A 17,496-nucleotide genomic window follows, 5' to 3' on the forward strand; every position below is an offset into this window, starting at 1 on the left:
TGTTTATTAATTACCTAATGCCAATTACATAATCAAAATATATTGTCAAATCATCAGAGACTTCTAACTTTTATACATAATATTATTGGATTGAAAAGATGGCAGACTTCACCATCGTGGAAATGACAGTCACTAGTCATCTCAATGATGATGAATTATTAAATTATATCATCTTTCCAATCCAATAATATTGCATAGAGTTATACGTCTTTGATAATTTGAAATTAAATCTTCATTATGTAATTTGTATTGTGTAACTAATAACAATCTCATGTTAATTAAATGTAAGATGGTGTATCTAAATATCTTATAATTTCTCTGTTTTGTACTGATTTTTTTCATATATGCAGCGTAACACTCAAAACCAGGATTCAATAAAAAAAAAATACACTTCCTAACACATGAACAGAAATACACCTGGTCTTTCTAGATATTGGTTGTCAGTGCAATTTAAAGTTTAAACTGCACTGACTGAATCAAAATTGATGTAGAACTGAGTACTGAAGGCTATAAATCATAAACAATAAAGATAACAAAAATATATTTAAAGTTAACAAATATAGATTTTAATATGCAATACATAGTACAGTAAGTAAAATATTTTATATGAACATATATATATTATTATTCTACAATAATAGTCTGTATCTCCAATGAACATAATGGAAACAAATTGTTGAATAAGCAAGAAGACTGTGCACAGTATACACAGCTACAGATGGAGATAGATAGATAGATAGATAGATTGATAGAGAGAGAGTGGGGAGAGAGAAAGAGGTGAGTATGTTTGATTAAAGAATTTTCAAAACATGTATCAGGTTTGCTTGTAATGATATCAATGTTGTTTCCTTAAAAAACGATAATATAAAAATATCCAAAAGGAATGTAACATCTATTTATTGCCCAAGCCTAATGTTTCTGATTGGTGATCAAATCCAGACAATGGGTTTAGCTTACTTGAAGCTTTATTTTCAACTGCATAAAATTTCTCATATATATGGCATCAGTTAACAAGGTCTCAGGGCAATGAAACATTAGAGGAAAATGAATGGAATATTTATAACCTTCCCCTTTCATAATAACAGTTAATAAAGTATATTTTGTGAAGTAGATTTAACAAGAGGCAAAAATGAATATGTGGGTAGAGTAAACATAGCATTATATAACATACACATGATTATATCATATCACAGCCAACACTGTATTATAACATACTTTAAATCATATCATAGCTGTCATATTAGGGTGGTGAGCTGGCAAAATCAATAGCATGCTGGGCAAAATGATTAGCAATATTTCATCCATCTGCACTTTGTAAGCTCAAATTCCACTAAGGTTGACTTTGCCTTTCATCCTTTGCAGGGTCAGTAAAATAAGTACTAGTTGAGTACTGAGGTCAATATATCTCACTTAGTCATTCCCCCAAAATTGCTGGCCCTGTGCCAAAATTTGAAACCATTATTATATTATAGCCAACATTATGTTATATCACAGCCTCATTACATTAACATACAATATTATAGTTGGCATTACTTTACATGACACATTATTTCGTGTTTCATAAATATATGTGTGAGTGAGTGTTTTCATAAATATTATTCCTCTCATATAGACATTGCAACATTAAGAATTTCATTTTAGTCTAATTTTTAATAATAAAAATAATAACGACTATTTCTGAATTAGGCAAAAAGACCGACATTTTATGTATTGCCCTCCATACATATACCAGAAGGATGAAAGGTGAAGTTGATTATGGTGGAATTTGAACCTAAAATATATAAGGAACCTGAACAAACACTACAAAGCATTTTATCAGAGGGTCTAAATATTTTGCCAATCCACCACCCCTTACAACACCAATAATAATGATTTCACATTTATATTAATACAGATTGTACATGATATGTTTTAGCATTATTTTACTGGGAACCCTAGTTTGGGGGTTTATCCATCCTGAAAATATTTGAATCATGAATGGTATCAGAAAGAGGAGGGTATAGCAATTTTTGGAAAGGAAGATGATTAATTTCTTTTTTGACTGGCAGGGGGAAAGAAAAGCAACCTAATTTAAAATCTTCTTCAATTCCAGCCTTTATTTCCAACTTGACACAGGCTGAGAATCTGTGTTTGTTAAAGGTGACATTATAGAATTTTATACATAATCTCACTTCAGCTAGGTGAGGTAAGCCAATACATACAGGTGGAGGATTCCTCACTGGAAGATAGAAAAGAAGGATAAATAATAATAATAATAACAATAATAATAATAATAATAATGATTAAGTCGATGTGAAAACTTTGCACAAAAAGAATACAAATGCTGCCATGATAAAGTGTGTGTGTATCTTAATTGGCTTTTGTGCCATAAATACCAATATGAAGTAACAGAGAACTGGTATGAGCATGTACCAAGTAAGGTTATGCAGGGAGATGGAAAAGTAACGGTACTCTGGGACTATGATTTTCAGATAGATCATGTAATCGAAAACTGTCGGCGGGATATTGCCATATTGAATAAGAGAGACAAATACTGTCAGAATGTTGTGAGTAAAGAGGTTGAAAAAATCACCAAGTACTCCGAATTGAAAGTGGAAATGGCAAGACTGTATGGAATGCGAGAGGGTAATGTAAAAGTGATACCAGTGGTAATTGGAGCATTGGGCTCAATCCCATTGAAACCTCAAGACTTCTTAAGGCAACTGGAAATCTCATGCAAAATTGATGTCTTGCAAAAAGCAGCCTTATTGGGCACAGCGTACATCTTAAGGAAAGTATTATCAGTCTGAAGTCCTTGCAGACTCCGGTGCATTTTTACTTACACTGTGTTATGAAGGAATAATAATAATAACAATAATAATAATAGACAAGAAGAGCACGATGTGATTTGTAATAGATTGTTTATTTAACGGTTTGAATAATATTTCAACAGATCTTCTTCAGGTTCAAAATGTAAAATGAAAATATCCGCAGAAACACAGAAATTCAAAATATAAAGAAAGAAATCTTGCATTCCTATTTCAATAGAATGACATCATCAGTTTTTAATTTCATAACTGGTCAAAGGAAAAAGAAGAAAGAAAAAAAAGGAAAAAGAATATTTTGTCAAACAGTTTCGTGTAAATGTGTTGAAATTCACCTATCATTTTATTCATTCCTCCAGGACATGATGCTAGTAATTCACAAATATATTTGTCCCCATGCATTTCGAGGACTGAAAAAGTTGTAGAGTAAGAATATTTCCTGAGAATGTCCACTTGCAATTGTTTGATGTAAAATGTTCTATCAAACTATTGCTATTGTGCCCATGGAAACTTTAATTAAATTGCTATGTTGTACAACCAACGTAAATTAAATTGTGTTTATAGCATTCTGTTGTGTACACCAAATGGAAATCTTTACAAGTCTGTTTAAATCATAACATTTCTGTTATGATTTGTGATGAAATTGACTTGGCTCATGTTGTACCATAACGAACAGGGCTTACTTCTCTTGCAGCTGTTTGTCAAGGTGCAGTATTCAGAAACTTCAATGGTAGGTTTCCTGGGGTCAGAGGTAATGGTTAAAATTTCTCTTATATTTTTATTGCATCTAAAAACTACAATAGGCATCTGGGGGAATATTTGTTTGAAATAAGGATATTTTCCTGCAATATGCTGGTAACTTTCATGCAACACTGAGTGAAATTTCAGTGTCGGCTAATCACTGATGGAAGTCTATCACAAATTTTACTTTGGTTGCTAAAATTATGCATGTAAATTTGACTTTCCTTGTTAATTTTAGCTATGTCATTTGTGATTTCCTTTGATCATGATAAAATGGTGTACAAAAGCATTTGCATGTTTCCCCCATAGCAGTACAAATCTGATTTATCCTCAAAAATTGGGATTTGGGATTTGACCTAATTATATGATGTGGATGATTGGAGTGGCAATGGGATAATGGAATTTGCAAAATAACTCTATCACTATTCTGTCTCTAGAAAACTTTTGTGCCCAAAAACTGAACACTAGTTTTTGAAAAACTAGATGTAAGCTTTCTATTGGACTTAAAGCCATAGTTTTTAGCATAACAGTCACAGAAATGCAAGAAGTTAACTGAACTGTCCTGTGATCCTCCTCAGATGTAAAATACATCTTCAATGAACCATAACCAGAGTATTGGTTCATGACCACGCAGGGATTTAAATGTCCTCATTAAGTGTGGTGGTAAAAGTTTTGTCCAAACATCATTGTGTTACTTTGTAACACAAACTACAGAGAAAATTAGATGGAATACTTTTCTGTGACCATTCTTCAAAGGCATTCATGCATGCTCCCACCCACTCATCATGGTCAATATCAGGGTAGAGTAAAGAAACATTTATAGTTACCAAAAAAACAGTTTTCAACACAACTTTGGTGTTTAGAAAGTTATTAATTTTAGACACAAAATCAAAAGTATCCCGAACGTAGGAACTTGATCTTTTTGCTACAGGGAGTAGAAAGCTATTCTGAAATTTTGACTGTACAACATACATATCCACCGCAAATTGAGTGCATTGGAGGAAATTTTTCAAACTTTTTGTATATTTTGGGGAGACCATAAAATACAGGTGTTTTTATTCTGACTGTAAAATCCTGGATTCAGTCTTATTTATGAAATTATTTTCCTCCATTTCCAGAATTATTTTGTCAAGTTCCTCTCATTAATTCTTCATATAAAGTTTTGTCACTTAAAACTTTTTCACAAACCGAAATAGGAACACAGGATTTCTTCATTCACATTTTAAATTTGTGTTTCTGCAGTTATTTTATCATCATCATCATTGTTTAATGACTGTTTTCCATGCTGGTATGGGTTGTACGGTTTGACTGAGGACTGACTCCAATCTGATCTGGCAAGGTTTCTACAGCTGGATGCCCTTCCTAATGCCAACCACTCCGGGAGAGTAGTGAGTGGGTGCATTTTATGTGCCAGTCAGGTGGCACTACATCGGCCATGACTATGATTTCACTTGACTCAACAGGTCTTTTCAAGCACAGCATATTGCCTGATGATTTAAGGATACTTTTAAACAGGCCAGTTATGCAAGACTGGCATCAGCCATGGCTATGATCTCACTTAGCTTGCCAGGTCTTTTCAAGCACAGCATATCTCCAAAGGTTTCGGTCACTTGTCAGTGTTTCTGTGAGACCCAATGTTTGAAGGTCATGCTTCACCACCTCATCTCATATCTTCCACAGGTTCCCTCCACTGTTATGGTGTGACACTTCTTCACACAGCTGTCCTCATCTATATGCAACACATGACCATACCAGTGTATCTGATGCTTCTATGTCCAACTTTTCTCTCAGGGTGCTAACACTGTCGTGTATGCACACTGACATAAAACATCCAGCAGAGCATACTAGCTTCATTTCTTTCAAGCCTATGCATGTCCTCAGCAGTCACAGCCCATGTTTCACTACTGTGTAGCATGGCTGTTCACACACATGCATCATACAGTCTACCTTTTACTCTGAGCAAGTGGCCCTTTGTTACCAGCAGAGGTGGGAGCTCAGTGAACTTTGCCCAGGCTATTCTTATTCTAATAGCTATGCTCTCAGAGCATCCACCTCCACAACTGACTTGGTCACCTAGGTAATGGAAGATATCAACTACTTCTAGTTTTTCTCCTTGGCATGTGATGAAATTTGTTTTCTGTGCATCTTTGATGTTTATTGCCCCTGTACATCTGCCACACACAAAAACTATCTTCCCCTCCTTTGATATTGCTGCACTTCTTATGTGTCCATAGCTTACATTGGGTACATCTTATGGAATTTCTACCTATGCCTTTTCTACAGATTGAGCAGGGCCATCCACCTGAAAGGATTTGTGATTTATCTGCCTTCCTACTTACTAAGACTTTAGTTCTTACTAAATTGACTCAAAGGCTCTTTGATTCTAGACTTTGCTTCCACACCTGAAATTTCTTCTCTAGTTCATGTAGAAACTGAGCTATTAGAGCAAAGTCATCAGCAAAGAGGAGTTCCCAGGTACAGCCTGTCTTGAATTCTTCTGTTATTTCCTGGAGGACCATGATGAATAAGAGGGGGCTGCGGACTGATCCTTGGTGAACCCCTACTTCTACCTAGAATTCTTCACTATACTCATTGCCAAGCCTCACCTCGCTGACAGCATCCCTGTACATGACTTGTACAGCTCTCAGCAACCACTCATCTATCCCTAGTTTCCACACTAACCACCAGATAAGGGATCAGGGCACTCTGTCGAAAGCTTTCTCTATGTCAATGAAAGCCAAGGACAGAGGTCTATCCTTGGCCAGCAATTTCTCCTGCAGCTGTCTTTCCAGAAATATAGCATCAGTGGTGCTTCTCCCTGGCAAAAACCCAAACTGCATCTTGTCTAGACTAACTCTCACCCTGATTAGTTGGGCTATGGCCCTCTCCGTGACTTTCATCACCTGATCCAACAATTTGATACCTCTGTAGTTATTCCTGGGTAATGAATCACCTTTACCTTTGTAGCAGTTGACTATGGTACTGCTACAAGTCGTTGGGTATGACTCCTTCATGTGTTACCTGGTTGACTATACGGGTGACTAGACTATAGCCTACACTGCCAAACCTGAGATAGACTTGTTGAATTATCATTCATCATCATCATCATCATCGTTTAACGTCCGCCTTCCATGCTAGCATGGGTTGGACGATTTGACTGAGGACTGGTGAAACCGGATGGCAACACCAGGCTCCAATCTAATTTGGCAGAGTTTCTACAACTGGATGCCCTTCCTAACGCCAACCACTCAGAGAGTGTAGTGGGTGCTTTTACGTGTCACCCGCACGAAAACGGCCACGCTCGAAATGGTGTCTTTTATGTGCCACCCGCACAAGAGCCAGTCCAGGGGCACCGGCAACGATCTCGCTCGAAAAACCTCATGTGTCACTTGCACAAGAGCCAGTCCATGGGCACTGGCAACGATCTCGCACGAAAGATATCATGTGTCGCCCGCACATGAGCCAGCCCAGGGGCACTGGCAACGATCCCGCTCAAAAGGTTTCATGTGTCGCCCGCACATGAGCCAGTCCGGGGGCACTGGCAAACGATCTCGCACGAAAGATTTCATGTGTCGCCCGCACATGAGCCAGTCCGGGGGGGGGGGCACTGGTAAACGATCCCGCTCGAAAAAGCCTCATGTGTCACCCGCACAAGAGCCAGTCCAGGGGCACCGGCAACGATCCCGCTCGAAAGACCCCCATGTGTCGCCCGCACACGAGCCAGCCCGGGGGCACCGGCAATGACCTCGCTCGAAAAACCTCATGTGTCACCCGCAAGCCGGCCCAGGGGCACCGGCAACGATCTCGCTCAAAAGGTTTCATGTGTCGCCCGCACATGAGCCAGTCCGGGGGCACTGGCAAACGATTCCGCTCGAAAGATATCATGTGTCGCCCGCACATGAGCCAGCCCGGGGGCACTGGCAAACGATCCATAGAAAAGTTGCACATATCTGCTTGGAACTGAGTAGCACATGTTTACTACTATCTGCCAAAGACCAAATTGTTACTTTGCTGCTATGCTGCACCTCAACCATTTAGGCCTAAAAAAATGGCTTCTGTTCCTTTAAGACTTTGGGCATGTGCTTTAGATCGATCAAAATTGCTTCTCTGTGGTTCACATTGAAGAAATGGTCAAGAGCCAATATTGAAACAGGCACAGTGGTGATGTTGCTTTTTTGAATGCTTTCTCTTGGTTTCTTATTCAGTCACCTTTAGTTGAGTTTTCTCTACCACTACTTCTTTACTAAGCCTTCAGAATAAACCACCATTTATTTTTAATGATTGCCCCCTGTCAATACCTGCTTAACTAATTTATTAATCTGGTCTCTGTAAGCTTGGCACATTGCAAAAAATATGTGACATGTTTAACTTACAGTAACTAGGTCTTTGCCTATAAAACCTAAGTTGACCATACAGAAAAAAAAGCATGTGTAGCCGATCACTTTGACTTGTGGATAACCTATGGTATCTCTGTCTATTAGACCACTCTATAAACTGTCTGAGAATACTCTTGATACCATCTGTATGACCTGATGTGGTCTGTTCATGTTCACATTGGCGCTTTTAAGAAATCCTCTTGGCACCTGTCAACCATTTTGAAATATCTGAATGGCTTTGTGAGGTTCCTGTACTCCCTCTTCAGTCAGCTATCCCCAGAAACTTTAAGTATACATCCAAGATGGCATACCAATCAACCACAAGCCTTAAAGAATGAAACATTTCTAGAAAGACCTCCCTGATCCTGTTGGGGCATAGACACCTGCTAGCCTGAAAGTATAGCCTCACTACTGGACATATCCAGTGTCAACATCTTAATTTCTTGGTCCAGGAAGATAGTCTGTATAGCAAAATTCAGGCTTTTCTGAAACAATTCACTCACTCTGCCTCCTGACTACAGCGAGATACATACCTTATACCTTCAACAGTGGGCTTAGAGGGAATTTTAGAGATAAAAAACGAGTTATATCATAATTTGTCATTTGCAGACTTAACCATGTAGTGGGAAAGGTTAGAAGCTCAATTATCAAGATGTTTTCACCAGAAATACAGGATATGAAGTGTGAAACATAATGCAATATTGTGAGCTCAGAGATCAGCTGTTGGGGTTTATTAAGTGATGATACTGACTATTGTCACACACATGCATGCACGCACACACACAATTATGCAAAAATTTACACAACATTGAAAAAGTAATAAAAAAACAACATAAGTTGGATAATGCAGTCCAAGAAACACTATATTAGAATAACTAGTATACCTTCATTAGGTCAAGGTTGACTCAGAGCTACACATTAATAATATCAAAATACAAAGACAAACAAATGAGGCATCCTCTACATAGTTACTTGACCTGCTAGAAACAGTAGCTGAGTTTTCCTCAAATAACATTTAAAGACTTGAATAACAAAGGAGAGATGTTAGACTATGTAACCCTACATACACCTAAAAACTAGGATGGCCATGGCTAGGAAGCTTCCAGTCATACAGCAGGTTGCCTGAACAGAGTTGGCCTGAGGTTGAATTAGCAACAAAAGCAATAGACAAGGTAAGTTATAGATCATTAAAATAATTAGCTCTTCTCACCTGATACAGAATATTTATAAATAGTCTTGTTATCCCATAGTAACTTGACTTCAGCTCCGATGTCTTCTCGTAAATAAGTCAGTTTAACACAAGCTGGAAGGAAAAGAAACAATGTCATTTGCAATAGTGTAGGCAAATACTGATTGACTGAATGTGTTCAGTTGCAGATGTGTGTGCATTTTTGATTGTGTGCATGCATCATTGATTTTGCGTGCATGCAGGCATATGTGTGTATGTGTGGGGGTGCATGTTTTTTGAGTGTTTGTATGTTCTCTTTTGTTCTTATCACTCAAAGAAATATGGAATTTATCCAAACATATTACGCTGGGCCTCACAGAGACAACGACAAGAGATTGAGACCTCTGGAGATATGCTGTGATTGAGAAGACCTGCCAAGTAAGGTGAGATCACAGCTGTAGCCGATATCAATGCGCATAACTATCCCATTAAAAAAGTCCCTTTGAATCGTCGGGCAACACACCGTGCTTGAAGAGACCTATTGAGTCAAGTAAAATCAAATATCAAAATCAAAATCAAAATCTCAATCAAATCGAAATTGAAAATGGAAATTGTAGTTGTGGCTGATGCCAGTGCTGCCTGACTGGCTCCTGTGCTGGTGGCATGCAATAAGCATCATTCATGCATGGGTCATTGCCAGTACCGTCTCACTGGCTCCCCATGCAGGTGGCACGTAAAAAGCACCATCTGAATGTAGTCGATGCAAGCCCCACTACCCTGACTAGCTCCTGTGCCGGTAGCACATAAAAAGCACTGTCTGAACGCGGTCGATACCAGTGCTGCCTGACTGGCTCCCCTGTCAGTGGAACATAAAAAGCACCCACTGCACTCTTGGAGTGGTTGGTGTTAGGAAGGGCATCCAGATCAGATTGGAGAAACATTGCCAAATCAGATTGGAGCCTGGTGCAGCCTCCTGGCTTGCCAATCTTCAGTCAAACTGTCCAACCCATGCCAGCATGGAAAACGGACGTTAAATGATGATGTACTTATTCACACATACATCCATCTACCTATAAACATAGATGTGTTTATGTATGCAAATGCATATGCACACATGCACATATTTATATGTATCTACCGAAGCATATGTTGGTGGAAGGGCATACATATCTGGGCTCAGATGGTGGTAGAGTGGTAATCCTTAATTCTTCTATGTTTTACAGATTAAACACCAGAAGAAAATCTTTGCTCACCAACTGAATAAACCAGCAAGAAAAAGCTTCAGCCAAAATGAATTTTATAACACCTAAAACAGACACATACATATGCACACATAAAAAGACACACAAAATCTGGATCACCCTACGTAAGCTATTTCCATACATGTATATATACATATAATCATCATCATCGTATATATACACACACAACATATATATATACACACATTCACACAAACACAGAAATGTATATATATAGATACATTTTATTTAGGTCACTCTGTATATCTTTTGTCGTTTATTTATTTCAGTCATTGGGCTGTGAACATTATGAGGCACCCACTTAAGGGGGGTTTAGTCCAAATAATTGACCTCAAGACGTTTTTTTTAAAGTCTGGTACTTATTTTATTGGGCTGTTTTGTTGAACTGCTAAGTTACAAGGACATAAACAAACCATCATCAGTTGTCATACAGTGGTAGGAAACAAACAGAAAGAAAAACACGTCTGTCTGGTTATTGGATTATTTATCTCAGGAAACAGGGAAGAGAAAGATAACATCAGTGTGACTTGATTAAATAGGAAGATGATGTGGATAAGGAAAATGATAGTGGTGATGATGTTAGTGGGAGTTAGTGATGGTGTGGTAGATAGTTATGTAAGAGAGAGAGAGAAAGAGAGATGGAAAGAGTTAAATGTCAAAGAAATATCTCTTACCTGTGTCATTAATTTTCAAAGATTTTACATAGATGTGCTTACAACATTCCCATGTGTCATTGAAAGTGATACAGGATCGACGATCTGTCTTAATCAAGTCAATGTATGCTTTCTCATTTAACTGCAGGCCAGTAACAATAGATTTCCAAGACTTTGAGTAAATATTTGCAGATACTAAATGACATTCAAAGTAAAGGAAATGAAAAAGTTAGTGAAAAATAAAATATAAAAAACACATGGTTCATGTAAAAAACATATAATACACAATATAATACATATAAAAATATATACAGCTACACTGACTCAGTTTTCAAAATAGAAGCATGCTTGTGTATGTGTGTGCATGTGTGTGTATGTGTGTGTGTGTGTGTGTGTGTATGTGTGTGTGCACGAATATAAACTTTTATGTACAAATATATATGACAGCCAACCCCATAGCACATGTGATTATCGCTCCTGGAAAAAAGCTCTGAGAAAATTGCAGAAGGTAGGCTAAGTACAAAATCGATAGTATTTTCTGATTGAGATATATAATAGTTATAAGTATCAATACCTCATACTTAGTTACTTAATAATATTGAATGGACATAAGTATTGACTCCTAGAAGTGATCATTTGTAGCTAAAGGTAAGGTGTTTTACTTTTATGTACCACAATATCGTAACTGAAGTAGCTTTATTTAAATTTACACTTCACAATTTACCTACCATTACACACATAGGTTTAAGAAACATGAAAAGATTGTGAACTGATTGGTAACTTTTTTGTGTTCTATATCTTTTGGATGTAGAACTGTCCATTTCAGTACTCTAATTTATAAATTGATTGCTTAATCTCTTTCGATTTCTCATCTCACTCTCTCCTTTTGGCATAAAACAGTCAAATGTGAAAAGGTGGGTTTTCTCTTTCTATCCATGTCTCACACACTTACTCTCTCTCTCTCTCTATCTATTGATCTATGTGTGTACATGAAAATATATCTATAGAAAGTTTATAGATATATACTCAAACATATATACATACATATATATATATATATATATATATATATATATATATATATATATATATATATATAGATAGATATTTGAATAATTTTGCCAGATGGTGCCATTAAGTTAAACATGGCCTGAGCCAATACTGATTGAAACCTATCAAAGTACCAAAGTAAATATATATATATATGCATATATATATATATATATATATATATATATATGTTTATAAGGGATGACCACTAGGTAGACATCTAATATGCTAGAAAGAGGTCATCAACGACCCAAACACAAAGAAAAATAATGTTGTCCATTGTTTTTTCGAAATTTTTCTGGAGAACATTATTTTTCTTTGTGGTTGGGTCATTGATGACTTCTTTCTACCATATTGGATGTCCACCTAGTGGTCATCCCTTATACACATATAGTACAATTTTTTCTGAATTTTCAGATTTTTTTATATACTAGGCTACTTGGTTTTAAATTGAATTAATATTCAATTAATCACCCTATCTATCATCATCATCATCATCATCATCGTTTAACGTCTGCTTTCCATGCTAGCATGGGTTGGACGATTTGACTGAGGACTGGTGAAACCAGATGGCTACACCAGGCTCCAATCTGATTTGGCAGAGTTTCTACAGCTGGATGCCCTTCCTAACGCCAACCACTCAGAGAGAGTAGTGGGTGCTTTTACGTGTCACCCGCACGAAGGTCAGTCAGGCGGTACTGGCAACAGCCACGCACAAAATGGTGCATTTTATGTGCCACCCGCACAAGAGCTAGTCCAGGGGCACTGGCAACGATCTTGCTCGAAAATCCCACGAAGGCCAGCCAGGTGGCACTGGCAACGGTCACGCTCAAAATGGTGTATTTTATGTGTCACCCGCACAAGAGCCAGTCCAGGGGCACTGGCAATGATCTCGCTCGAAAAATTTCATGTATCACCCGCAGAAGAGCCAGCCCAAGGGCACTAGCGACGATCTCACTCGAAAATCCTACGACGGCCCTGCACAAGAGCCAGTCCAGGGGCACTGGCAACGATCCCAATCGAAAATCCCACGAAGGCCAGCCAGGCGGCACTGGCAACGGCCACGCCCAAAAAGGTGCATTTCATGTGTCACCCGCACATGAGCCAGTCCAGGGGCACTGGCAATGATCTCGCTCGAAAATCCTATGACAGCCCCACACAAGAGCCAGTCCAGGGGCACTGGCAATGATCTCGATCGAAAATCCCACGAAGGCCAGTCAGGCGGCACTGGCAACGACCACGCCCAAAATGGTGCATTTCATGTGTCACCCGCACAAGAGCCAGTCCAGAGGCACTGGCAATGATCTCGAGCGAAAATCCCACGAAGGCCAGCCAGACAGCACTGGCAACAGCCACGCTCAATGGTGTATTTTATGTGCCACCCGCACAAGAGACAGTGCAGGGGCACCGGCAACGATCCCACTCGAAGGTCCATACACATGCTGCGGGAGACGGCGTTGGCATGGGTGCCAGTCGTCGAATTTAACTCGATTTCTATTTCACTTGCCTCAACAGGTCTTCGCAAGTGGAGTTTAGTGTCCAATTTAACTCGATTTTGATTTCACTTGCCTCAACAGGTCTTTGCAAGTGGAGTTTAGTGTCCAATCTAACTCGATTTCTATTTCACTTGCCTCAACAGGTCTTCGCAAGTGGAGTTTATTGTCCAATCTAACTCGATTTCGATTTCACTTGCCTCATCAGGTCTTCGCAAGTGGAGTTTAGTGTCCAAGTTAACTCGATTTCGATTTCACTTGCCTCAACAGGTCTTTACAAGTGGAGCTTAGTATCCAATTTAACTTGATTTCGATTTCACTTGCCACAACAGGTCTTCACAAGTGGAGTTTGGTGTCCAATGAAGGAAGGTGCGCATAAGTGGACTGGCTGAGGCCATAGATTTAGGTCTCACTTGGGTTGCCAGGTCTTCACACGCACAGCATATTTCCAAAGGTCTCGGTCAGAAGTCATCGCCTAGGTGAGGCCCAATGTTCGAAGGTCGTGCCTCACCACCTCATCCCAAGTCTTCCTGGGCTTACCTCTTCCGCAGGTTCCCTCAACTGCTATGGTGTGGCACTTTTTCACACAGCTATCCTCATCCATTCTCGCTACATGACCATACCAGCGCAATTGTCTCTCTTGCACACCACAATTGATGCTTCGTAAGTTCAACTTTTCTCTCAAGGTACTGATACTCTGTCTAGTATGCACACTGACATTACACATCCATTGGAGCATACTGGCTTCATTCCTTGCGAGCCTACGCATGTCCTCAGCAGTCACAGCCCATGTTTCACTGCCATGAAGCATGGCTGTTCGTACACATGCGTCATACAATCTGCCTTTTACTCTGAGAGAGAGACCCTTTGTTGCCAGCAGAGGTAAGAGCTCTCTGAACTTTGCCCAGGCTATTCTAATTCTAGCAGCTACGCTTTCAACGCACCCACCCCCACTGCTAATCTGGTCACCAAGAGAGCGGAAGCTATCAACCACTTCTAGCTTTTCTCCCTGGAATGTGGCAGAGGTTGTCTTCTGCACATTCACAGTGTTTATAGCTCCTGAACATCTGCTACATACAAAAACTAACTTCCTAGTTAACCTTCCTTTGATATTGCTGCACCTCTTATGTGTCCATAGCTTGCACTGGGTGCATCTTATAGAGTTACTACCCACTCCTTTTCTACAGATCGAGCAGGGCCATCTACCCGCAGGGGTTTGTGTTTTGCCTGCCTTTCTACTTATTAGGACTTTGGATTTAGCTAGGTTGACTCTAAGGCCCTTCGATTCTAGTCCTTGCTTCCACACCTGAAACTTCTCCTCTAGTTCTGATAGTGACTCAGCAATTAGTGCAAGGTCATCAGCATAGAGGAGCTCCCAGGGGCATCCTGTTTTGAATTCCTCTGTTATAGCCTGGAGGACTATGATAAATAGGGGTGGCTGAGGACAGAACCTTGGTGGACCCCTACCTCCACCCCAATTCTTCATTGTACTCATTGCCAACCCTCACCTTACTAACAGCGTCTCTGTACATGGCTCGCACAGCTCTCACTAACCATTCTTCTATCCCTAGTTTCCTCATTGACCACCAGATGAGAGATCGGGGGACCCTGTCAAAGGCTTTCTCCATATCAACGAAAGCCAGGTACAGAGGTTTATCCTTGGCTAGGTATTTCTCCTGAAGCTGTCTTACCAGAAATATAGCATCAGTAGTGCTTTTCCCAGGCACAAAACCAAACTGCATCTCATGTAAACTGACTCGCTCCCTAAGCAGTTGAGCTATGACCCTCTCCATGACTTTCATTACCTGATCTAAAAGCTTGATACCTCTGTAATTATTTGTATCTAAAGCGTCACCTTTACCTTTGTAGCAGTTGACTATGGTGCTGCTACACCAGTCATTGGGTATGACTCCTTCGTGTATCACCTGGTTCGTAATATGGGTGACTAAGCTATAGACGACACTGCCAGATATTTTGAGCACCTCTGCAGTGATTCCTGATGGGCCGGGGGCTTTCCCTGTCTTCATACTCTTAATTGCTTTATCTACCATGGTACTGTCAACTCGGATAGCTGGTCCCTCTGTTGGGTCGACATACGGCAGACTCTCTTTTTCCCATTCATTCTCTTTATTAAGCAATCTATCGTAGTGGCATCTCCAGACCTCTTTCTTTGCAGCCTCATTTAGTGCAAGCATACCATCATCCATGCAAACACACTTCTCTCCTACAACATCACTATTCTCTCTCCTACACTGTCTTATAACACAAAATACCTCAAGTCTTTGGTCCTCATGGCGCAGAACATTGGCAAATCTTTTCTTATCTACTTCCCCTCTGGCTAAATAAACCTGTCGCCTAGCTTCCCTTCTGGCAGATTGGTACAATTCCCTGCTACCACCGTTCTTCCAGTCGTTCCAAGCCTGTTTCTTTTGTCTAATAGCCCTGTCTACCTCCTTGTTCCACCACCACGTTATTTTGGGTCGAGAAGGGACCTTGCACCAACCACAGATCTCGTCGGTGGCCCTCAGCAGATTGTCCCATAGAAACGTCCAGTTGTCCTCTACATTGTGTGAAGCTACATCCCCCTTTTTTTCGTCGAAGGCTTTGAGTAATAAGTCTCTAAATCTCTGTCCATTCGCAGGATCTTTGAGCTTCCATACCCTTCTCCTCCAAGCTGGTTGTCTTCTGGGCAGCCACTTAGCTCTGATCCTGAATTCACTAACTACTAGTCTATGTTGTGGGGTACATTCTTTGCCTGGGAATGTTTTGGCATTTCTAAGCAGCCATCTTTCCCTTTTCCTGGCGAGGATGTAATCAATTTGGCTAGTGTGCCTGCCAGAACGGTAGGTGACTGGCAGGTTTCCTGAAGTTAGTATTGCAGACCATAAGGTCATTTGCATCACAGAACTCCAGCAGCCTGGTTCCCTCCTCATTGCGGGAACCAAAACCATAGCCTCCATGTATGCCATAGAAGCCCCCTGAATGTTGTCCAATATGACCATTGAAGTCACCAGCCACAAAGAGAAGGTCCCTGTCATTCGTCGATGAGGTAGTCTGCAGGAGGGTGTCATAGAATTGGTCTTTCTGTCCGTCGGGTAGCCCGGGCTGAGGGGCATAGGCCGAGATAATGGTTGCTAACCCATGGTGTAGGACTAATCTAATCTTAAGTATTCTATCGCATACTCTAACTACCTCGATTACCTTATCCACCCATTTCTCTGCAAGAAGTATACCCACGCCCCCGACCCCGTCTGTGTTTCCTGCCCAGAAAATCTTATATATATATAAACGGTCTGTACTGATGTGAAACAGATATTTTCGGTAAGAAAGTATTAATTTCGAAACATGCTTGCAGATAATTGTATTTTCTTATGTAATTTTCATTAGTCTTGCCAGTTTACGTTTTTCTTACTTCGCTAAATTCCCTTTGAGAATTTTTCAGTCTTAGTAGACACATGACATGTGATCTTCTTCTAGCACATTAGCAGTCCACCTAGTGGCCTCCTTTATATATATATTTATATATACATATACAATAATCCTTTGAGGTCTCAGATACTTCTTCTGAATCTCCCTGATTCTTTAAATGTGCTTGTTCCCTTGTATTAAATTGATATTAATTAATATCCAATTTTTTACCCCATTGTTTAATTTTATATATATATATATATATATATATATATATATATAATTTAGAGAAAAAAACCACAATTATTTAATTCATCCATGAAAAACCACAATCAAATATAGAAAAATTTAATAAGTAAATACATTAAAAAATTAAATAATTGTGGTTTTTTTCTCTAAATTATATATTTATATACTATATATTGTGAAATTTAATTTAATTTTGATAAATTAAATTGAATTTTTCCCTGTAAATTTGGAATTTTTTTCCCCTAATATTATCATTGGAGAGTCATTTTCTTATTGTGCCTTAAAATTTAAC

At 39.3% G+C, this 17,496-nt stretch overlaps 1 protein-coding gene across 1 annotated transcript in view; it reads right to left on the reverse strand.

The window, feature by feature from the left end:
- Positions 1-543: 543 nt before the first annotated feature.
- LOC106881425 (uncharacterized) overlaps positions 544-17,496 on the reverse strand; it is a 25,610-nt gene continuing 8,657 nt past the window's right edge. Inside the window, exons 2-4 of the mRNA XM_014931812.3 lie at positions 11,026-11,199; positions 9,132-9,224; positions 544-2,218 (exon numbers count right to left, since the gene is read on the reverse strand). Coding sequence (XP_014787298.1) covers positions 1,935-2,218; positions 9,132-9,224; positions 11,026-11,199 — 551 coding nt within the window. The 3' untranslated portion in view covers positions 544-1,934. The remainder of the gene's footprint in view (positions 2,219-9,131; positions 9,225-11,025; positions 11,200-17,496) is intronic.

Source organism: Octopus bimaculoides, chromosome 13 (genome assembly GCF_046866305.1).
Source record: "Octopus bimaculoides isolate indiv1 chromosome 13, ASM4686630v1, whole genome shotgun sequence".
Lineage (NCBI taxonomy): Eukaryota > Metazoa > Mollusca > Cephalopoda > Octopoda > Octopodidae > Octopus > Octopus bimaculoides.